Raw genomic sequence first — 23,543 nt, 5'->3', positions numbered from 1 at the left:
CTGCGTTGTCATTCTCTTGGTCTTCACATTACATGGATTTTGAGTCTTCACGGCTGGCTTGTAAGCCACAACAATAAGGGAGGGTTCAGTATTAGTAGACTGTTAGATTAGGGTTAAGGTTAATAGAACAAGTTGACATGTATTTGCAAAGTTACTTAGTAGAATGTCTAAAGTATACTATCAAAATAACATGTTACCAAAAATATATACATAGAAGAACCAAAAGCAAGTCTCAAAATAACAATGCTCTGGATTGTGGAGAAGGAGAGCATAGGAACGGTTTCTGTCCTATCGCAGGTGAATTTAAGCAGGATTAATGAACTAAGACCAGTACCTGGAAAACCACCAGCCCATAACACCACCCTAGTGAAAAATAAATATAGTAAAATGTATTTGTTATACACTTATTTCATGGCAAGTATATTACAAATACCTTTACATATTTATGTACCTCATAAAAATCCCCTGCAATTGTACATTTACCCCCCGTTTAACATTGTAACAGAGGAGGCGTCGTGACAACGGTGTGGGAATCCACTTGCAGGCTTTTATTGTAGAGTGTAGTCAAACAGGCAGGGTCAAACACCAGAGAAACAGTACATACAAGGCAATCCAAAAGAGTAATTCACAAAACAGGCGAAGGTCAGGGCAGGCTGCTAACAATCATAAAACAGATAAATAGTCCAAGATCAAAACACTAGTGATGTTACATATGACACTGAAGCTTCAAAGCGCGTATCGGGTAAGCGGCGCAATTTCTCACAAAGCTCTGTGCCGGAGCGCGTATTGTTTTCAGAGAATAACGTGATCAGCAGAAAATGAAGCCTCACTATCTGTCCAATCATATGCAATTCATATTTGTACATTATTCTTCTATTACATCATATTGATATTCATATTGGCATTTAATGCCACAGTTTCATGGGTAAATTATTTTATCAGAGAGAGAATTTTAACAGACACACACACACACACACACATTATTTTCACAGGCTTATGGCTGCTATATTTTTTATTGACCACCAGATGACGCTATTTTTGATACTCGCGAAGCTTTGAATCTTTTCCTGAAACAGTCAGAGGAAGGCCTCTGTGTTCCATGAGGCTTCATTTGCCCATCACTACAAAACACTCAAAGACAAGGAAGGGAATGAAACTCGGGGAAAACAGGAGAACGGTACAGGCTAAGCAATCACCAGCGAAGTGTTCAAGTGTGTGTGCATATTTTAAAGTCCTTCTAATATGAGACAGCTGTGAACTGATGATGAGATCTAATGAGAGACCGGTGATGCAATAGATGATGAGTCCGGCAAAGGATTATGGGGAATGTAGTCCAGGGTGAATGGCAACAGTCAGGGATGGAGTGCCCACTGGTGGAGCTCATGGGGACTGCAGTTGGTGATCGAGACACACAGACAAGGCTTAAGCTAGTCCCAGACTTTTAAAGTCCTTCTAATGTGAGACAGCTGTGAACTGATGATGAGATCTAATGAGAGACCGGTGATGCAATAGATGATGAGTCCGGCAAAGGATTATGGGGAATGTAGTCCAGGGTGAATGGAAAAAGTCAGGGATGGAGTGCCCACTGGTGGAGCTCATGGGGACTGCAGTTGGTGATCGAGACACACAGACGAGGCTTAAGCTAGTCCCAGACTATAATGCATGTTTGAGCTGTTTCAACTGAAAATATCTTGCTCTGACTTATCTTAAAATATGTCAGTGTCGTTGTTCTGTCAAGATGCACACCTGTAATGTTTTCTTCTAAGGCATTTAAAAAAAAAAAAGTTGCTTAAATATCTTAATTTAACTAAGGTCTAGTCCTGGCTTAAGCTAAGCCCCGTTTGTGAAACCGAGCCTCCACAATGTGCACTTCAGAGTGTCTCAAGTCGAGTCGAATGCACTGTATGACGTACATCATGAAACTTTTTTCAGTTTAAATTTTTATTCGAAAACCCTTTTTTTCGAAAACGTCCAAGTCCGTTCATCTGATTATCATGAAAATCACATCATCTTCAGGCAACGCAGAACAGAAGTCATTGAATTCAGTCAAAATGTTGTTCTCAATCAACACGCAAATGAATTTGACAAAGAGCAAACGAATTTGTCATCAAAACTCATTGCTGTATCATTATGAAACCTTGTGGCTTCTGCTAATAGTTTTTGATTAATTTGGCCTATTGTAAATGATACTGGTCTTTGAGCCATACAGAGAACAATGATGCCAGGTATGGTCAAACTTTTCAATTGGATTCAGATCATCTTCAGAGCATGCCAGCAAAAGTTATGGATTTTGTGTAATAAATGTACCAAACCATGATCACTTAACACATCAGTGGAGTTGATAGATCTGAGGCTGTGTCTCTGCAACCGTTAGGTATATTGAGACCAAACTGTGTGTGTGTCATTGTCACGCCACGCTGACCACACCATATCAATCAGGTCACAGCGCCACCTATTGATCAAAAGTGATAAGCACTTAAATCACATTACCAGGTGATGGTATTTAGGATCTTTTTAACCATTTTGCCAAAAACCTACAAATGTCTTTAATTTCTCATTTTTGCTGATGATGTGCTTGAGCTTGATGACTGCTGTTTGCAGATATATTTAGTAATAATAATAATTGTATTAACGTTTAAATCTATAAAGAGGATAGATAAAAATGAGGATCTTTGCGTAGTCACTGTAAGAGCAGAGCACACATGCTTTCCTGGGTCATCATTTTGGTTTGGCATTCAGTATTTTATGTGATTTTGCATTCTGGGTTTAGGGTCATATATAAGTTTTTTTTTCAGGTATGCACAGACTCAAAGCGAAGACCATCATACTTCACTGAAAAAAGCATGGAGTCTTCTGTAAAATACATCAACAGAAAATTCCCCAACATTGACATCTTTGTGAAACCGAGCCTTAGTATACTAAACTGGTATACTTAAAGTCTGCTAAACTGGAACAACTAATTTTGTACTTAATGCACATTAATTGTGCGAAAGTAGTGCTGAAGTCCAACTAAAAATATACTGAGGAATATTTGACTGTGCTAAAGTGGAGCTATTGCAAGTATACTTCAGGAACACTTTAAATATATTGAGCTGAGCTAAACACACAATCGTCTTCTCTATTGTGACATATAACTGAGTGAAACGGCTTCTTAAACAAGACAAAACGTAGGATGGGACTTGATTATGTCCTTCGGAATTTGACTGGATCACTGTTGTTGGCTGATTGCAATCGTGAGCTCATACACCCCTGGCCGATTTTCCAGGTTTCCATAAATGTCCATGAAAAATAAAACCAATATAGACTGTGGAAAAGCTGCTCCTTCTATGCAGACTCATAAGTTTTCATGTTGTGGCCTTCAGTCGCTCACTATGTCCTGCACTGTGTTTTCTGTTTGTGCAGTTTACTCTCCGGTAGCATTTTGACAGAACAACTTTATTTCATTGAAACACTGAACACTTTTTATTAAAGTTCATTTATTAAGTAACATGGACAACAGAGGATTCTGTGAAACAGTGAAAGCTGATTTTCTCTGTAAAGTCAAGAGTCACTGAGTCTCTTCTCTAGGAGGAAGCAGCAAGCCATGACACACTTTGAGGTTTCTTTGGCCTGTCTTTGCTCAGTAGGAGCAATAAATGCAGAAGAATTCAATCAAACGTGTGAACGTGCTGAGATGTGTCATAAGACATGAGGAGCGGAAGCTCTGTAAGCACCTCCTTCTCTACAGAATGGGTGTCAGTGTTGATCTGTGAAGACCGCAGCGTTCATTGTTTCACTGAGGATCATCTCATCTGGACAGGGATCATGGCCTACCAGTTCAAACTGGCTGAAAAACTGCTCATACTCAATGAACGGGGTCAAGGAGTGCTGATCAGGATGAACCACATTAAAAAAGTGAGAGGAAAATGGATTCTTGTAATATAGAAAATATGAGATCTAATGAGTAATATAGGGATATAGGCAGGGCTGAATTTTGTTTGTTTGAACTCGCAGTGAATATGTGATTGATTCACGACACTGAACTCAGTTAACCGCTTTGTTTGTTGAATTGTTTGCAGAACCAAACGATGATCAAATCTGGAAAAAACAAGTGTTTTTATGTGTTTTTATTATTCAGATGAGATTTGAAAGTACATTATTTTACTCAGAGGGCTTTTAAAAGTATGATTTATGTATTGTATTTTGTCATGTTTTCAGAAGAAAGTATGTTCTGTCTCAGTTTTGTAGAGAAAGAGGAAGTGCAGACAGGAAATGCACAGGACCTGTCAGGCCTCTCTGTAAACCACATCTCTCTCACACACTCGCTGCAAACAGGCTGCACTTCCTGTCTGTCTCAGAAACCAGTGTTACACAGAGTCATGGCAGAGCTCCTACTGGACTAATCCACTGTCTAGACTCATGTGAGCGTTATAGTACAATAAAACGGCACGAGTTTCTGTGTTGGACGTTCCACTTTTCTCTGTGTCTTTGCACTGCCTCTACAGTGACATGTGCTGTGAAGGCCAAACATAATGCAGGCCTCTACACAATCATATTTATCTACGCTTTACATCCACAATGTGCACTTCAGAGTGTCTCAAGTCGAGTCGAATGCACTGTATGACGTACATCATGAAACTTTTTTCAGTTTAAATTTTTATTCGAAAACCCTTTTTTTCGAAAACGTCCAAGTCCGTTCATCTGATTATCATGAAAATCACATCATCTTCAGGCAACGCAGAACAGAAGTCATTGAATTCAGTCAAAATGTTGTTCTCAATCAACACGCAAATGAATTTGACAAAGAGCAAACGAATTTGTCATCAAAACTCATTGCTGTATCATTATGAAACCTTGTGGCTTCTGCTATTAGTTTTTGATTAATTTGGCCTATTGTAAATGATACTGGTCTTTGAGCCATACAGAGAACAATGATGCCAGGTATGGTCAAACTTTTCAATTGGATTCAGATCATCTTCAGAGCATGCCAGCAAAAGTTATGGATTTTGTGTAATAAATGTACCAAACCATGATCACTTAACACATCAGTGGAGTTGATAGATCTGAGGCTGTGTCTCTGCAACCGTTAGGTATATTGAGACCAAACTGTGTGTGTGTCATTGTCACGCCACGCTGACCACACCATATCAATCAGGTCACAGCGCCACCTATTGATCAAAAGTGATAAGCACTTAAATCACATTACCAGGTGATGGTATTTAGGATCTTTTTAACCATTTTGCCAAAAACCTACAAATGTCTTTAATTTCTCATTTTTGCTGATGATGTGCTTGAGCTTGATGACTGCTGTTTGCAGATATATTTAGTAATAATAATAATTGTATTAACGTTTAAATCTATAAAGAGGATAGATAAAAATGAGGATCTTTGCGTAGTCACTATAAGAGAAGAGCACACATGCTTTCCTGGGTCATCATTTTGGTTTGGCATTCAGTATTTTATGTGATTTTGCATTCTGGGTTTAGGGTCATATATACGTTTTTTTTTTCAGGTATGCACAGACTCAAAGCGAAGACCATCATACTTCACTGAAAAAAGCATGGAGTCTTCTGTAAAATACATCAACAGAAAATTCCCCAACATTGACATCAGGGGTGGCAGTGTGAGTATTGACAGATAAAACGTGATTCCTTGTCTTTGTTCTTGGCTCAGATGTTGAATATTTAATTTCCCTTTTCTCAATCAAATGTTTCTGCAGCAACATCTGAGCAGCGTACAGAAGCAGAAGTCAGTTGTGTTGGAGGGCCTGCACAGTTACTACGAGTCCTTCATTGATGTCATGGAGTTCAGGGTAAGAATGTCAGCGGATTAAACTCCAAGGCCAAACATAATGCAGGCCTCTACACAATCATATTTATCTACGCTTTACATCCACAATGTGCACTTCAGAGTGTCTCAAGTCGAGTCGAATGCACTCTATGACGTACATCATGAAACTTTTTTCAGTTTAAATTTTTATTCGAAAACCCTTTTTTTCGAAAACGTCCAAGTCCGTTCATCTGATTATCATGAAAATCACATCATCTTCAGGCAACGCAGAACAGAAGTCATTGAATTCAGTCAAAATGTTGTTCTCAATCAACACGCAAATGAATTTGACAAAGAGCAAACGAATTTGTCATCAAAACTCATTGCTGTATCATTATGAAACCTTGTGGCTTCTGCTATTAGTTTTTGATTAATTTGGCCTATTGTAAATGATACTGGTCTTTGAGCCATACAGAGAACAATGATGCCAGGTATGGTCAAACTTTTCAATTGGATTCAGATCATCTTCAGAGCATGCCAGCAAAAGTTATGGATTTTGTGTAATAAATGTACCAAACCATGATCACTTAACACATCAGTGGAGTTGATAGATCTGAGGCTGTGTCTCTGCAACCGTTAGGTATATTGAGACCAAACTGTGTGTGTGTCATTGTCACGCCACGCTGACCACACCATATCAATCAGGTCACAGCGCCACCTATTGATCAAAAGTGATAAGCACTTAAATCACATTACCAGGTGATGGTATTTAGGATCTTTTTAACCATTTTGCCAAAAACCTACAAATGTCTTTAATTTCTCATTTTTGCTGATGACTGCTATTTGCAGATATATTTAGTAATAATAATAATTGTATTAACGTTTAAATCTATAAAGAGGATAGATAAAAATGAGGATCTTTGCGTAGTCACTGTAAGAGCAGAGCACACATGCTTTCCTGGGTCATCATTTTGGTTTGGCATTCAGTATTTTATGTGATTTTGCATTCTGGGTTTAGGGTCATATATAAGTTTTTTTTTCAGGTATGCACAGACTCAAAGCGAAGACCATCATACTTCACTGAAAAAAGCATGGAGTCTTCTGTAAAATACATCAACAGAAAATTCCCCAACATTGACATCAGGGGTGGCAGTGTGAGTATTGACAGATAAAACGTGATTCCTTGTTGTCTTTGTTCTTGGCTCAGATGTTGAATATTTAATTTCCCTTTTCTCAATCAAATGTTTCTTCAGCAACATCTGAGCAGCGTACAGAAGCAGAAGTCAGTTGTGTTGGAGGGCCTGCACAGTTACTACGAGTCCTTCATTGATGTCATGGAGTTCAGGGTAAGAATGTCAGCGGATTAAACTCCTTGTCAACTTAAGTTCATTTGGTGGCCATCTTGGTAATATTACCACCAGACAGCAGTTTCTAGTTATGCAAGTTCAACTTAATCTACTTGAATTGAGGAAGACAAATCTTTACAACTGTTTGCAAAAATTAGTTAATTAAAAAAAATGTCAATAACATGCCAAATCAGCAATGCAAGCTTCATTTGTAAGTTGCTTTAGATAGGTGTGCAATGTCTTTATTAAACTGAGCACAAAGTGTTCACTACGTCCTTCCACCACTGCTCAGATATGTATATCACTATTTGCATCATTGTGAATAAGATGCTATTTGCTGGTATCTAACATGGTGCAAACAGTGCCACTAGATAGACACTAAAGACAAGTAGCATTGACCAAAAACCAGCGAGGAAAATCTTTCAATATTACTGGAGCTAAACCTAAAAAGGTCCCACTTCAGCAATTTATATGGGCATTTCTGAGGAAAAATGTTGATAAATTTGTTGACAAATTGTTTGAGGCTTATGGCATTGTGCCTTAAAATAAGAGTTCAAAAAGTGTTTTGAAGAGCCACCAGATTCCAAATTTGAACGTTAACTTTCACATTAACTAATGCTTTACTAACAATGCATTTCTAACACAACTTGGTATATGTAATGTGATTGATATATAGTTTCTTTATATTTCCATTATTCTTTAGGACCATGTTTATGAGTTGCTCAACACAATAGATGCCTGCCAGTGCTACTTTGACATAGTAAGTACGACTCTTGAAGAGAGGAAAGAAAATCAAAGGAGAGGCAGAGATGGTTTTACATTAATCTGTGGTCATAATCCATTTCAGGCTGTAAATTTTGACCTCACCAAGAACTACCTGGACCTTATCGTCACCTACGCCTCAGTCATTTACATGCTGTCCCGTATTGATGACAAGAAGGCGATTGTCGGAATGTATAACTGTGCATTTGAGTTCTGCAATGGAAACAGGTAACAGATTTTTAGACACAGTCACGGTGCTTTTGGACAGTTATATGTACAAACACTCAAAACAGTTCATAAGTATTTCACAATTTGGAGGGAAACAAACTCACACAATTTCATAATTTTCCTATTTCGCACATCTGTCTGTCTGTTGAGTCAGCCAACAGTCCTTGGCTCAAAACCATAATACAAATGCAGAAAGATTTATGTGAGGGCAATAGAATGCGTCAGAAATATATAATAATACACTGGATGATTGTGTGTGTGTTATAACTCTATGCAGTGATCCCTCATTCCCTCGACTTGGTCAGATGTTTATTGAGTACGACCATCCCTGGAAAAAACTTTCAGAGGAGTTTGGTCCCCACACCAAGGTCAGTCCCCTATAGATACACCAGACAATTATATATACAAAATAATATTCTTATGATATGCAAAATCAGCGTCGGTCTTATTATATTCTAGTGTTTGGCACGTACCACTCAGTTTCTGTTTGCTGTGCAGCCATATTAAAGAGAAATGAAACCCTAGTGAATATTGGATAGATAAGTCTTCAGACTTAGACAAAAGCTGAAGTGTAGTCATTCTAGTCTGTGAGTGATTCAGTTAATTATGTGGATGTCTGTGTTGTTGGTCAGTCTGTGACAGGGGCTCTCCTCTCGCTGCGCATGGTGTATCCGCGGAGGAATCTGTCTGCTGATCAGTGGCGCAGCGCTCAGCTCTTGTCTCTGCTGGCGTCCCCTGCTGCCATGCTCAGCCCTACGAAGGCGATTGTCGGAATGTATAACTGTGCATTTGAGTTCTGCAATGGAAACAGGTAACAGATTTTTAGACACAGTCACGGTGCTTTTGGACAGTTATATGTACAAACACTCATAACAGTTCATAAGTATTTCACAATTTGGAAGGAAACAAACTCACACAATTTCATAATTTTCCTATTTGGCACATCTGTCTGTCTGTTGAGTCAGCCAACAGTCCTTGGCTCAAAACCATAATACAAATGCAGAAAGATTTATGTGAGGGCAATAGAATGCGTCAGAAATATATAATAATACACTGGATGATTGTGTGTGTGTTATAACTCTATGCAGTGATCCCTCATTCCCTCGACTTGGTCAGATGTTTATTGAGTACGACCATCCCTGGAAAAAACTTTCAGAGGAGTTTGGTCCCCACACCAAGGTCAGTCCCCTATAGATACACCAGACAATTATATATACAAAATAATATTCTTATGATATGCAAAATCAGCGTCGGTCTTATTATATTCTAGTGTTTGGCACGTACCACTCAGTTTCTGTTTGCTGTGCAGCCATATTAAAGAGAAATGAAACCCTAGTGAATATTGGATAGATAAGTCTTCAGACTTAGACAAAAGCTGAAGTGTAGTCATTCTAGTCTGTGAGTGATTCAGTTAATTATGTGAATGTCTGTGTTGTTGGTCAGTCTGTGACAGGGGCTCTCCTCTCGCTACGCATGGTGTATCCACGGAGGAATCTGTCTGCTGATCAGTGGCGCAGCGCTCAGCTCTTGTCTCTGCTGGCGTCCCCTGCTGCCATGCTCAGCCCTACATGCTGTGACACCGTACGTACACCAGTTATCAGTTCAGCTGTGTGGCTGTTTGATTATACAATGCCACTGCAGTCCATGATGTATCAGTATACCGTTTGTGCACTAACACTGAGCATTGCTTCTAGATGGCTTGTGAGTATCTGTCCATGGAGGTGATGGAGCGCTGGATCCTCAGTGAGTATCTGTTAAATACGAGGAGACATGCGCTTTCAGTACAATCTTTACCTAAGATCACGCTACACTAGCTGTCAGGCCGAGAGAGAGAGGGAGGTGAAGTTAGATGGAAATGAAAATGAATTATTGTGCAGATGACTCACCAGAAGAATGCAGTCTCTCATTTAGAATAATATGTATTAATTAGAGTAAGGTTAAGAACTAATTCATGTGCAAACATGAATCTGGTGGAAATGCTTTGTGGGACGTTTTTAAGGACAAATCATCCACACGTTTATTAGTGAATGTGACCCTGGACCACAAAACCAGTCATAAGGGTCAATTTTTTGAAATTTCGAAAAAAATGTCTAGATTTATACATAATCTGAAAGTTGAATAAATGAGCTTTCCATTGATAGGACAAGGATAGGATTTGTTAAGATAGGACACTATTTGGCTCAGATACAACTATTTGAAATTCTGAGGGTGCAAAAAAATCAAAATATTGAGAAAATCATCTTTAAAGTTGTCCAAATGAAGTTCTTAGCAATGCATATTACTAATCAAAAATTACGTTTTGATATATTTACGGTAAGAAATTTACAAAATATCTTCATGGAACATGATCTTTATTTAATATCCTAATGATTTTTGGCATAAAAGAAAAATTTATAATTTTGACCCATACAATGTATTGTTGGCTATTGCTACAAATATACCCCAGCGACTTAACACTGCTTTTGTGCTCCAGGGTCACATTTGATGGTTGATATTTTAATGATCTTTTATAGACCTCTGAATGATTCTTCATTCTGACTCTTTCTCTGAATTAAATTGATTTGTTTACGTCAGTGAAACTCTACTCCCCACAGGAGACAATCACAACAGAGAAATGGAAATCTGACAATGTTAATGCGTTAATGAAAAACCATTTTAATGATAATATGAGCCTCAAAACTGTAATACTGTAGTAGATTGAGTTTTGTGGATCTCAGTGTCCCCAAATATCTGTAAATGACCTGCTGGTTATAAACTTGGATGTAACCAAATGGATGCTTCCATTAATAGACGCCCCAGATGAGGTGCATAGAGAGTTATTTTCCTAATGTTCATGTGAATGAATGTATGAACGAAAGACAGTACATTTGCACTGATATGCTGTTATCTTGTGGTTGTCAGTTGGCTTCCTGTTGTGCCATAGCAGTCTAAACGCCAATGCAGACTCTCAGAATCTGTGGAAGATGGCCCTGCGTAACGGCCTGTACCTCACAGTCATCAGAGACGAGATTCTCAACATACACAAGCTCTCCGAGGACTTCTTCGACAGTCTCAAAGGGTAACACGTGCATGCAGTACACACATGTATCAACAGCCTGACATCAAGATTTTGATGTATCACAGAATTATTTCTTATAATGTACACAGTTTATCTTCACTGTTGTTTACAGGTACAGTAAGCGCATTCCCGACATCAAAGAATGTAAAGAGTATGTCATCATTAACTGGTGAGCATCTTAAATATTTCAAATATCCCAAATGGGCATCGAGCTTTTGTCAGACTCCAGACTGCAGACTAAATGTTCACCCATCTCACGGGTTTTCCAGCGGGGCATTGCGGAGAGAGAAGCGCAACTTCCTGAGAAATGCTCTGAAGGAACTTACCAAAGTTTTGGAGGATGAACCTGCTTTGCTTGGACCCAAGGTTTCAACTGTTCTTTTACTTTACTATTACTATTATTATTGATAGTCGTATTCATTTTTAATTTTTTGCTATATTAAATGCGAATAAATTGTAATAATGTAGAGTGGTAAGACATCTCTGAGGCATGAACTGTACGGTATATGCGCCCGCTCTAGGCTTTGTTTGTGTTCATGGCGCTGTCGTTCTCCCGAGATGAAGTGCTCTGGCTTGTGCGTCATGCTGAGAACATCCCCAAAACCAAGACCCCGGAGGACTACGCAGACTCGTAAGTTTCACTGAGCTACAGGACGTGAGCATTCAACACACCTGTAACATACTGTATGTGACCTTCTCCATTAGTTTCAATCACTATTCACCTCATTTTAATTTACCAACAAACCTAACATTTTATGCAACACGTTTTGTTTTTGAAAAAAAATGTTTCTGATCATCATGGAAATATCAGAAAAGGACAGCAGAGTGACAGACTGAACATTAGACGTTAATTCTAAGATCTTTACATCATGATCTGAGTGTTATTAAGGGTTATTATGTATCAGTACTGTGTCAGTATTTGAGATTCAGTATTTAATTAAAACACAATCAATTTCTTTTCTTTTTAAAGTAGTCAAAAGTGCCTCTAACTGAAGAATTACATTTGTATATTATGTTTGCTATGAAGGCTGCTATTACATTTTTGAAAATTAAAAGTGAAGCTCTGGTGACTTTGTAAACTTGGAAAGACTATTATGGTAATATTTACTTTCGGGTAACACTTTAGAATAGGGAACACTTATTCACTCTTAACTATGACTTTTCCCTCAAAAAAATCCTAATTTGCTGCTTATTAATAGTTAGTAAGGTAGTTGTTAAATTTAGGTATAGGGTAGGATTAGGGATGTAGAATAAGGTCATGTAGAATATACTGTATGTGCTTAATTAGTACTAATAAATGGCTAATATTCTAGTAATATGCATGCTAATATGCAACTAGTTAAGAGACCCTAAAATAAAGTGTTACCCACTTTCCTAGATTGTTGTGTGATTTGCACACACACACATGAACCTTTCATATGTTCACATGCTCAATGTTTTTGTTGTACAGACAGATGGCAGAGCTCCTCTACTACATGGAAAAGCTGCGCACTCTATTGGCTCAACACAGATATGTTATACAACGCTACCATCTGCAGTACTTGTCACAGTATGATGCTCTAGCGCTGAACGACACCATTCAGGTACTCCGGCACACGGCACTGCTCACTGAAGCGCATTTCTATAAGAAGGTTTGCAGTTGTGCTTCATTTTCTGTCTTCTCATTTCAGGGTATGTACGTCTGTCCGGAGGAAGAATCCGTTCTTATGTCGTCGTTTGTCTCAACTCTGTCCGCACTGAGTCTCAAGCACTGTGAGTTGTCTTTCAGTTTTCTCTTCACAGGCTGTGTACTCTGTGCATACTCGCACAGGTAGCAGCAGTACAGTGTTTTTAGATAGTGTTGTGACTGCTTAATTGGGCTGGATTTGTTTGGGATTGTAAACTTTGAAATTAGAGTTTGTTCTACTAGCTTTGTGCGACTGACCAACTGGTCAAAAGACAAACTTGAAGGCAAAAGTTTTTTTAATTTTTTTATATTAATAATATTGTGGGTTTGTTTGTATGTGTGGTTTAAGGCAGTGGTTCCCAACCCTAGTCCTGGAGGCACCCCAACACTGCACATTTTGCATGTCTCCTTTCTCTGACATACCCAATTTCAGGTCTTGAAGTCTCTACTAATGAGCTGATGACCTGAATCAGGTGTGTTTGATTAAGGAGACATGCAAAATGTGCAGTGTTGGGGTGCCTCCAGGACCAGGGTTGGGAACCACTGGGTTAAGGTACACTTCATATTTGAGAAATAGGTATGACATGATTTAAGTAAATATTGTTCAACTGCCATCTTTCAGCATCTTTGATAAAATGTGTAGCAGGAATTCAAATCCAATTGTTACATACAGATTTCTTTTCTTAATATTCGTTGGTGGTCTTTTTTATACAGTGGATGCAGGAGAAGAGTTTGATCTGAAACCATTCAGACTGGACTGGTTAAGATTGCAGGTACGGCTTAAGCAAAACTGAATTATTTTGAAGCCTAAATAAGAAAAGAAAATAGGCCAAAATAGGAAGATCTTTGGACACACACTTTCATTCATTTACTGTGGTTGAAGTTGACGTTTCGTTGAAATGAAAATATGAGGGGAACTCACATATTTATACAGCAGGAACATGCTTACCTCACTGCCATTTTTCGGCTTCCCTCCACTTTTTTAAAACATATGTATCGTTAATACTAAATCTTGAACCATATTTCTTTATTCAATGTATAGCACACCAAATTGACCTATGTCACCCACTGGGAAATCACAGCACTAGTTCTTAACCAAGCTAGAACAATGTTCCAGATTGGAGTTTGTGGTTTTGTGTTTCTTTATTATTATTATTAGTAGTAGTAGTAGTATCATTATTATTATTTTAGCAATTTATTTAGTCATTTTACTTTAAAACTTAGTCATTCTTTCAATTTTACACATAATTTCTAGCATAGACTACACAGATGTATTCACTATGTTTGTTTTCATTGTTTTCGTCAATCTGGACACTTGGAGGACAACATTGGGTAGTTTTTGTGTAAGAATGTCTGCCAAAGGAAGATCTTTGGACACACACTTTCATTCATTTACTGTGGTTGAAGTTGACGTTTCGTTGAAATGAAAATATGAGGGGAACTCACATATTTATACAGCAGGAACATGCTTACCTCACTGCCATTTTTCGGCTTCCCTCCACTTTTTTAAAACATATGTATCGTTAATACTAAATCTTGAACCATATTTCTTTATTCAATGTATAGCACACCAAATTGACCTATGTCACCCACTGGGAAATCACAGCACTAGTTCTTAACCAAGCTAGAACAATGTTCCAGATTGGAGTTTGTGGTTTTGTGTTTCTTTATTATTATTATTAGTAGTAGTAGTAGTATCATTATTATTATTTTAGCAATTTATTTAGTCATTTTACTTTAAAACTTAGTCATTCTTTCAATTTTACACATAATTTCTAGCATAGACTACACAGATGTATTCACTATGTTTGTTTTCATTGTTTTCGTCAATCTGGACACTTGGAGGACAACATTGGGTAGGATGGAATAACGAGTTGTTGTTGTTGTTTTCAGTAAAATAAGAAAATTCCATCTTAATTGATTATTTAAAAAAAAGAAAATCGGCCAGTTAATCAATTAGCAAAATAATCTTTACTTGCAGCCACATTTTGTGTAAGAATGTCTGCCAATTGAATACATGCATTTAGTACACACACTCAAGACACTCAATCTCAATAATCCATCAAAAGTTACGGCAACCATTCCAGACCTGATGACCCAATGTGTTTGCATTCTTCAGGTGTACACCAGTGCTGGTAAAGCTGCTCTGGCACTGAAGGACTACCCTGATCTTGCCAAGGTCATGAACATGGCCCAGTTTCACACTAGGATGATGGACAATATGAATGAACTCCTCTGTGAGACGGCTGATCTCTCTATTCTCTGGTGAGTCACTTCTGAGTGATTGAGTGAAGCTGTGACATCAATACAGATGCACATTTATGTTTTGTGGTGTAAGGGTCATCCACGAATGTTAAGAATGAATATGACAATAAAAAATAGAAATTCTGCGATTTCTTTTTTTGCTGATTTTTTTTTTTTTTGTATAAAGACATTATCCTGGCTGCTTTTTACCATATAATAAAAGTGAATAAGGACTTTCAATCTCAAAAATGACAAAAAAGCACATCAAATTATCATAACAGTTTCCACATGATTCACGCTCTCCATTTCGAGTCTTCTAAAATCATGTGATAGGCTTGTGTGACATCTATTTGGTTTTTCACAGATAATCTTCCCCTCTGCAGAAGCTTTGAAATAGAGTACACAAGTTGTATTAACTACACAAATGCCACATCGACACCATTTGATGTCATTGACCCCAAACTGTGTTAGTTCTTGCATGTTTCCATTGATGTCGATGACGTTTCGGAGCTATACGATTCAAAAGCTAATCAGAGGAGGAGATTTGGACTAATGGTTTGTCACACAGAAGATCATATTGAGACCATGAATACAGAGTCCTCAGTCCTTTATTATGATGAAATGTGTGGCCAGGATATTAATCAAAAATGCACCTTGTTGAAGTTTGCATCTTCTGTGAGTCTTAAAAAATGTAAATGGACAAGAGATGCATACAGCTTAGAGATCCAGACATTTCTTTTGAGTTGACGTGCCCTGTAATGTTTCAGTTTCCACGCGCGTGTGTTTGAGAAGCTGTTCTCTCAGAGCAGTGAGGATGTGTCCATGCAGCGCTACCTCACGGCTTTCCCAGTCATCTGTTCACACTTCAGTCAGTGTCTCCATCCGCTCTGTCCAGAGGAGGTCAGTACTGTTCGCCTGGCTCGCCAATGGTTTAGATTTCTCTAATAAGCATATAAGTAAGCTTGACCAGAGTTCTTGTGGGGAGAAGAATTTATTGACGGTAGTAGTGTAGCACAGTTCTTCAGCAGCGATGCTAGCTTGTCTGTCTTCAGATAATCTTAGCTCAGAGTTTTGTCAAACAACAGATACTATACTGACATCCCACTCTAGATCCTGCAAGTTATTTGGCCATATGAGTCGCCTGAGAGTCAGTCAAATGCATCTGACTAAAGATAACTGAAATACATATACTCCTGTAATGTTTCAGTTTCCACGCGCGTGTGTTTGAGAAGCTGTTCTCTCAGAGCAGTGAGGATGTGTCCATGCAGCGCTACCTCACGGCTTTCCCAGTCATCTGTTCACACTTCAGTCAGTGTCTCCATCCGATCTGTCCAGAGGAGGTCAGTACTGTTCGCCTGGCTCGCCAATGTTTTAGATTTCTCTAATAAGTATATAAGTAAGCTTCACCAGAGTTCTTGTGGGGAGAAGAATATATTTACGGTAGTAGTGTAGCACAGTTCTTCAGCAGCGATGCTAGCTTGTCTGTCTTCAGATAATCTTAGCTCAGAGTTTTGTCAAACAACAGATACTATACTGACATCCCACTCTAGATCCTGCAAGTTATTTGGCCATATGAGTCGCCTGAGAGTCAGTCAAATGCATCTGACTAAAGATAACTGAAATACATATACTTAACCAGCATATCATTCATAATGCCAGTACTGGGTCGATTTCCTAGTTATCGTGACCACAGTTTTCTGTCTATTATTGCCCTCAGACTGTCCAGGTGTCCATCTGCACCAAGCATCTTTAATTCTGGACTTTGTGTTAAGAACCTAAAGGTCCATTAAAATGTGTTGTCTTGTATCTCGCAGCTGATTTGTTGAATAGCAAGGATTTTTGTTCCAGGATCATCTAGATAGTGCATGCCATATTTAGTTCTAATGGCCAAAAAGTGGGGTTTTAAGTAAATTCTACCATAGAAAGTAAAAACTGAAACACTATTTGCGCTACTACTAAGTGATGTTCTGTCATATGTTTTTTGTTAAATGCATGTGTGCGCGTGGACTAGACTGAGGAAATAGAGAATCAGCTGATTTGTTGAATAGCAAGGATTTTTGTTCCAGGATCATCTAGATAGTGCATGCCATATTTAGTTCTAATGGCCAAAAAGTGGGGTTTTAAGTAAATTCTACCATAGAAAGTAAAAACTGAAACACTATTTGCTACTACTAAGTGATGTTCTGTCATGTGTTTTTTGTTAAATGCATGTGTGCGCGTGGACTAGACTGAGGAAATAGAGAATCAAAGCTTGAAGCTGTGTGTGAGCTTTCTGGAGGAGATTTCCCGACAGACGTGTACGGTTGTGCTGGAGATATGTGCTGAACAGTGTAACCTACATGAGAAGGTACATTACACTGTTACTTCAAACACAGTGAACTAGATGATTCAGTGTGACGTAAAGGCATGAGGATCAACCAACATAAAACGTACATTTTTAAAACTGTGTTTTAGTTACTGCCCAAATACAGTGCTGAGACCATCAGTACAGCACGCAACAAAAAACTGAAGAAGTCATTACCAAAGAAAGGAGACGTGCCTAAAGTGAAACCAGGGGCAGAAAGCCTCAGGAAGGACAGAGCCATCGTCACAAAGTACGTGACATCTCATAGCATCATTATAGCTAGCTGTAGATATGAGATCTCACTGGCTCTCTTATGACAGCGGCCATACCTGGGACATTTTGGCTTCACTTTTTTTTTATAGTGGAAGGAAGTGGAGACGTGTCATACATCTTTATTTTTGCAGTCTATGGTTCACAAATGAAAACAAGTGAAAAGCAGTGTGGGCAGACACAAAAACACTTTCCGTTTGAATGGCTGCTTCACAAGACACAGCTGAATTTTCTCAAAATTACCTTCCAAATAGTAGCATTTTGCTTCAGTTGTTTGTCGATGCATATCACCTTCATCCAGTGCTGTTTGTTCTCTGCGTTCTTAAGTGTCTTGATACTGTCTGTTTTACTGACTGAAAAAACGCTTCAGATGAATCAGAGAGAGTGGTCCAAAAGAATAATTAATTCACAAATGATTTGTATCGCTGGTTCGGTAGAAAGAAAAAGTAATAACAGATTAAATATTAGCAGTAAAGGTAGGTTGAACTACTAAAAAAACTAAACTGAAAAAAAAAAAAAAAAAGCTAAATACTTAAACCACCCATGACCAATCACTATTAACATGTGCTGTTCTTCTTCCACTCTCTTCGGAACTCTTCTCTCACACAAACGTCTCCTCTGTATTAACGCTCCCTTAAAAAAATTTACGCAATAACCAGACATGGCAAAACTCTACCAGAAATACAAATATAAGAGAATTGCTATTACCAATATCCTACAAAATTAAAAAGCAGGAAATGTAATTTATAATAATTCAATATAAATCATTGAAATATTATTGAATAAACACATTGAATTATAATAATTCAACAAATTAAATTAGTTTTATCAATTTAATTTGGTAACACTTTATTTCGATAGTCCACTTTAGACACAAATTCGTCTGGTCCAAGAACTACATGGAAATGACAGAACCTGAACGCATGACCTTAGAGACCAAGGGTAACAAGTAAGTATCTATGGGCGAATGAGTTTTGTTAAATTACTAATTATCAAATTTAAAATTATGGCTTAAAGGGTTAGTCGAACCAAAAATGAAAATGTTGTTCCAAACCCATAAGACGTTTATTCATCAGAAAATACTTTTTAAAGGAATAGTTCACCCAAAAATGAAAATTTGCTGATACTTTACTCCCCCTCAGGCCATCCAAGATGTACAGTCATGTGAAAAAGAAAGGGCACCCTATTGAATTCCCTGGCTTTCCATATCAGGACGTAATAAAATAATAAAAATCTGGTCCTTAGCAGGTCTTAAAATCTGGAAAATAAAACTTCAGATGAACAACAACACATGACATATCACACCGTGTCATTATTTATGTAACAAAAACTAGGCCAAAATGGAAAAGCCATGGGTGACAGATCCACTTTTAGATCATGGCTCAAATATGCTTGCTTGACTTCTGTTTGTTAATAGACTTTTAATGGATGGACAACGAGATAATATTAATAATATCTTCATTTTTGTTTTAAAGATGAGGGATTGAAAAGACATGAGTTTGAGTAAATGTTTTGTCTTTTTGTTTTTGGTTCAAATGTCCCTTCAAACCAACTTGTGTACCTTCTGATCAATCAGTCTTGGGTAGAACATTTAAAAAATATATTATTTATTAATGTAGCAAACAATTTCAGCACATTTCCAGAGCTATAACTACAAAAAAAAAAAAGGGGGTTACACTTTATTTTGATAGTCCACTTTAGACATTCTATTAACAGTAAGTAACTTTGCAACTACATGTCAACTAGCAGTTAGTCGAGTATTAGTAGACTGTCTGCTTAACACTTAAGACTATCTTCTAACACTTTCTTTGTCAACTTATTCTACTAACCCTAAACCTACCCTAACAGTCTACTCTGAGAGTTAGTAGACATGTAGTTGCAAATGAATGAGAATTAGTTGACATGTAGTTGACATGTAGTTACAAAGTTACTTATAGTTAATAGAATGTCTAAAGTGGACTATCGAAATAAAGTGTAACCTTTAATTTTATTTATTTTTTCATCAAAATGTATTCATGCTTTTTAAGCTAGGTGTAACGTTGGGAGGCGTGGTGACGGATTTGGATCCAAATGCGGGCTTTATTCAGAAGTGTGGTCAAAACAGGCAGGGTCAAACAACAGCAAACAGGTACAATCCAGGATGAGACAAAAGAGTAATCCAATAAACAGGTGAAGATCAGGGCAGGCAGCAAACAATCAGAAATCAGAAACAGTCCAGGGTCAAAAACAAGGCAAGGCAAGAAGGAACAAGGACAACACGGGAACGCTACAGGCTAGACAATACTCAGCAATGTGTGTGAGTGTGAGTTAGGGATGGCTGATGCGAAACTGACGTTTCGACACGGTGTCGAGATCCCGAAGCGCAGATGTTTCGAAACACTGCTCCGAAGTGTGATTCGAAACACCCATGTCACGTGACTAAGGCGAATCAAAGCATCGGTGCGTTTCACAAGTGTTTCGAGACCCGAATCTGCTTTTGATCGAAAGGGTCGGGAACAAACCACACAATCGCACATCTGTCTTAACCTAACTCCCGCAAAGTATAAAAGTGGAGTTAATGCAGCAGAACAATTAATATATTTACATAAAAATCTTTATATGTAAAAAAAAATGCCAGGCATTGTGGCTTGATGTCTTTTATTAATGTTATTTTTTTCATGACCAAAATAACATATTCACAAAGAGTTCATTCAGTTGTCAGAGAGATGTTACAACACATTACAAGAACAGAACAATAAAAACACAACTTTCAAATATTTATTATAATTATATACATGCTTCACCTGGGATTCAAACCTAAAGTGACAGGTTCTGACAACATGCCAGTTGTGCACACTAACCACTCCCCCAACCCACATGCTGTTTTAGAGCAGTACTTGAAAATGACCATGACACTAGGGGATGTTTTACTCATACATAATTCTATTCTTCTCTTATTCCTCTGTGGACTTGTACTTTAATTAAAAGTTGATTTATCCAATGTTTTTCATCAGGCTGTGAGAATGTTTTGAAGAGAATGACGATTATTGGTGTGATTCTGTCATTTCGCGCTATGGTCCAAGAAGCTCTTGCGGAGGTGAATGTCTCTATTTATGTAAATGAATGTTGAATCAGAACACAATAGATCAAGTGTTTTCTACATTCATATTCATTACAATAATATCCGATATAATGTTGATATTAAATGTAAAAAAAAAACTGTAGTTATATATGTCAAGCTATACATAAAGCTTATACATAAATATTTTCAAGCTTTAAAAAATACACTAATCCCCTCTGTATTTGTCATGGTATGTGTACATCTTATGGTATATACAGTACATCAAGATAACTGCATTATAGTTTTTACATGTTATAATGTACTGCCGGGTTTATGAGTGAGCAAGGGACGTAAGTCTACTGATCATTTCCATCTGTAGATCATGGACAGACACTGCCCATTTCTAACGAGACCCATCAAATGCCTAAAGGACTTCATCTACCCTGAAGGTGACATCAAGGTAAATCACTGAGTCGCTGCTACTGGAATAACATTTCTTCAGTTAGCTTGCATCTGTCTTTACATGTATCTGTCATTACCTGTTGTTTTTTTCACAACCACACGTCATCATAAGAAATACCTCATCTTTTGGATTGTCTTTCCATCTCTGATTATGTGTAGGTCACACTCAGTGTATATGAAATGGCTTCAGCAGCTGGTTTGCCTTGTGAGATCGACCCTACGCTGGTTTCAGCGATAGCAAACATGCAGACAGGTGAAGTCCCATATAGAAGTTTGTCTGTCTGAAACAATGTCTCAAGTTCATCTCATTTTTTTAATACATTATTCATTATTCTCCTCGGCAGACAACTCGTCCATTGAGGAGGAGTTCAAAATTACGTGCCTGCTGCTGGTTTATATAGCCGTGTCTTTACCCACCCTGTGCCTGGATCCAAACTCTTTCTACCGCCGAGAACATGGAGGTAACATTGGGCAGAAGAGCAGGAGTTGCATAAGAGGCAATGCAAATGCAGTCTTGACAACAAGCTGACGAAAACAACTAGTACATGGAGCAGATGATGACTGAATAAAGATAAACTCCAGAACATCTTCACTTGCTCTGCTGGAACCAAAAGCCTATAAATAAAACAGACCATAAATAAAAGCCTAATACTTAGAGTAAATGCAAATCTTTGAAGATGTATTTTGCTAAACTCTTTCTGAAACTCAAATGAACTTGACTTGTTCTTCAACAGGTCATCAAAACAACATTCATTGCTTAGCCACTGCAGTTAACCATCTTGCTGCAGCTATGTTCACTGTCCAGAGAAAAAATATCCAGACACAGCTTCAAGAATTCCTGAAGGTAAACGAATAACCACTGAATACACGGCAAGAATTCAGTATTTTTCATTCCATACATTGACATTCATAAATCCATAGCAAACATTTACTGAAAATCTTGGTAACGCTTCACAATTAGGTTCCATTTGTTAACATTAGTTAACATTAACTATATTTGTTAACATGAACTAACAATGAAAATTGTTTTAAAGTATTTATTAATCAAAAAATTTTAAAAATCAAAAGTTGTTAATATTATAATTAGTATTATTAATATTAGGACCTGAGCTAACATGAACTAACATTAAATACATTTGTATTTTTATTAACTAATCTTAACAAAGACTAGTAAATACTGTGACAAATATATTGCTAATTGTAGTTAGTGTTAGTTAATGCACTAATCATTAACTAATCAGATCTTATTGTAAAGTCTTATTAAAATCTTTTATCTAACATGTCCGATTATGCTCATCCTGTAGGTGGCATCATCTATCTTACTGCAATTAGGTCAGAATGTGGAGCGAATGGAAATAAAGAACAGAGATTCCGTTTATCTCATTCTACACATGGTAATAAACCTATGGCGAGTAATTGAATTATTATCATTTAAAAAATGGTTTATTATACAAATCTTACTTTTGTATTCTTTATGTTGTAGATAGTGGAGCAGTCACCGTTCCTGAGTCAAGACATGCTGGAAATGTGTTTTCCATATGTACTCCTCCGAAACGCTTACAGAGAGGTGCACAAGACTTTCATCCACACTATGGGCTAAACTTATGAGGATGTAAAATCACGACTTTGTTTTTGTACGTATCATAGTTTAACAATTTAAATTGATATTCAGCTGGTTTAATTTTTATTGTGAATACTTGTCTAAGTAGATTCCAGTGGACTCTGGTGAAATTAGGGTCGAAATAAAGTGTTACCGAAAATAACAATATATAGAAAGGTGTTAGCAGTATACAGCTGCATATAATACTTATTTAAGTTTTAACCTTGTTAACACGATGATTAATAACAGAAAGTTGTATTTTCATGTAGGTCATTCTCACGAGCTGTTGCATTATACAAATTCACTGATAACCATAATTTGCACATTTTTAAAAATCTTCTTTATTGCTCCAGAATATAAGTAGAAATTGCAGTGCCTAGCAGAAGCATCTAAACCAGTATATAATAATAACCTGCTAGCATACTAAAATAGTTTCTAGACAATGACTGTGCTGTACATTGCACAATTGTATTTTTTTTTTAATGCATTTAAATTGTAAAGCTTTTTCTAGAAATGATCAAAAATTTGATTTATAAAGTGAAAATGTTATCGAATAAAAAAAAAATCTTTCATTAGTGATATGTTTGTGTGTGTTTTGCTATGTTCACGTCTACTAGTGTGTTGGTTTATATGAACATATTTTAAAGAATATTTGGAAATAATACAATGGATACAAAGAATATTTCGTAGAACACAAAAACAAAAGCAAGCATGCTCTTGTAAACATTTCCTTGACGATTTCTTTAGCGCCATGTTCCGTCATGCCTTTATTAAA

General features: G+C 37.4%; 1 protein-coding gene across 1 annotated transcript; it reads left to right on the top strand.

Annotated features, from left to right (window-relative positions):
* The first annotated feature begins 3,745 nt into the window (after positions 1-3,745).
* LOC107737133 (nck-associated protein 1-like) lies at positions 3,746-23,326 on the top strand. Its single transcript, XM_016548570.1, has 27 exons — positions 3,746-3,894; positions 5,492-5,602; positions 5,699-5,791; positions 7,798-7,854; positions 7,942-8,084; positions 8,362-8,452; positions 9,528-9,665; positions 9,779-9,827; positions 10,986-11,142; positions 11,255-11,311; positions 11,412-11,508; positions 11,664-11,773; positions 12,593-12,725; positions 12,813-12,894; positions 13,523-13,581; positions 14,928-15,073; positions 16,260-16,392; positions 17,280-17,399; positions 17,507-17,646; positions 18,538-18,608; positions 20,660-20,742; positions 21,086-21,166; positions 21,328-21,421; positions 21,513-21,629; positions 21,903-22,012; positions 22,473-22,562; positions 22,652-23,326. The coding sequence occupies exons 1-27, from the start codon at positions 3,805-3,807 to the stop codon at positions 22,766-22,768; spliced, it is 2,769 nt and encodes a 922-aa protein (XP_016404056.1). The 5' UTR covers positions 3,746-3,804; the 3' UTR covers positions 22,769-23,326.
* The last annotated feature ends 217 nt before the right edge of the window (positions 23,327-23,543 follow it).

This window comes from Sinocyclocheilus rhinocerous, unplaced genomic scaffold (genome assembly GCF_001515625.1).
Source record: "Sinocyclocheilus rhinocerous isolate Xijiao unplaced genomic scaffold, SAMN03320098_v1.1 scaffold3907, whole genome shotgun sequence".
NCBI lineage: Eukaryota > Metazoa > Chordata > Actinopteri > Cypriniformes > Cyprinidae > Sinocyclocheilus > Sinocyclocheilus rhinocerous.
This window is presented reverse-complemented; position numbering and strand designations above follow the sequence as displayed.

Coding starts and splice junctions, on each gene's coding strand:
- LOC107737133 (XM_016548570.1), top strand. CDS start 3,805: ATGGCCTACCAGTTCAAACTGGCTGAAAAACTGCTCATACTCAATGAA. Junction 17,400..17,506: donor AGTGTAACCTACATGAGAAG/GTACATTACACT, acceptor ACTGTGTTTTAG/TTACTGCCCAAATACAGTGC. Junction 18,609..20,659: donor CATGACCTTAGAGACCAAGG/GTAACAAGTAAG, acceptor GTTTTTCATCAG/GCTGTGAGAATGTTTTGAAG.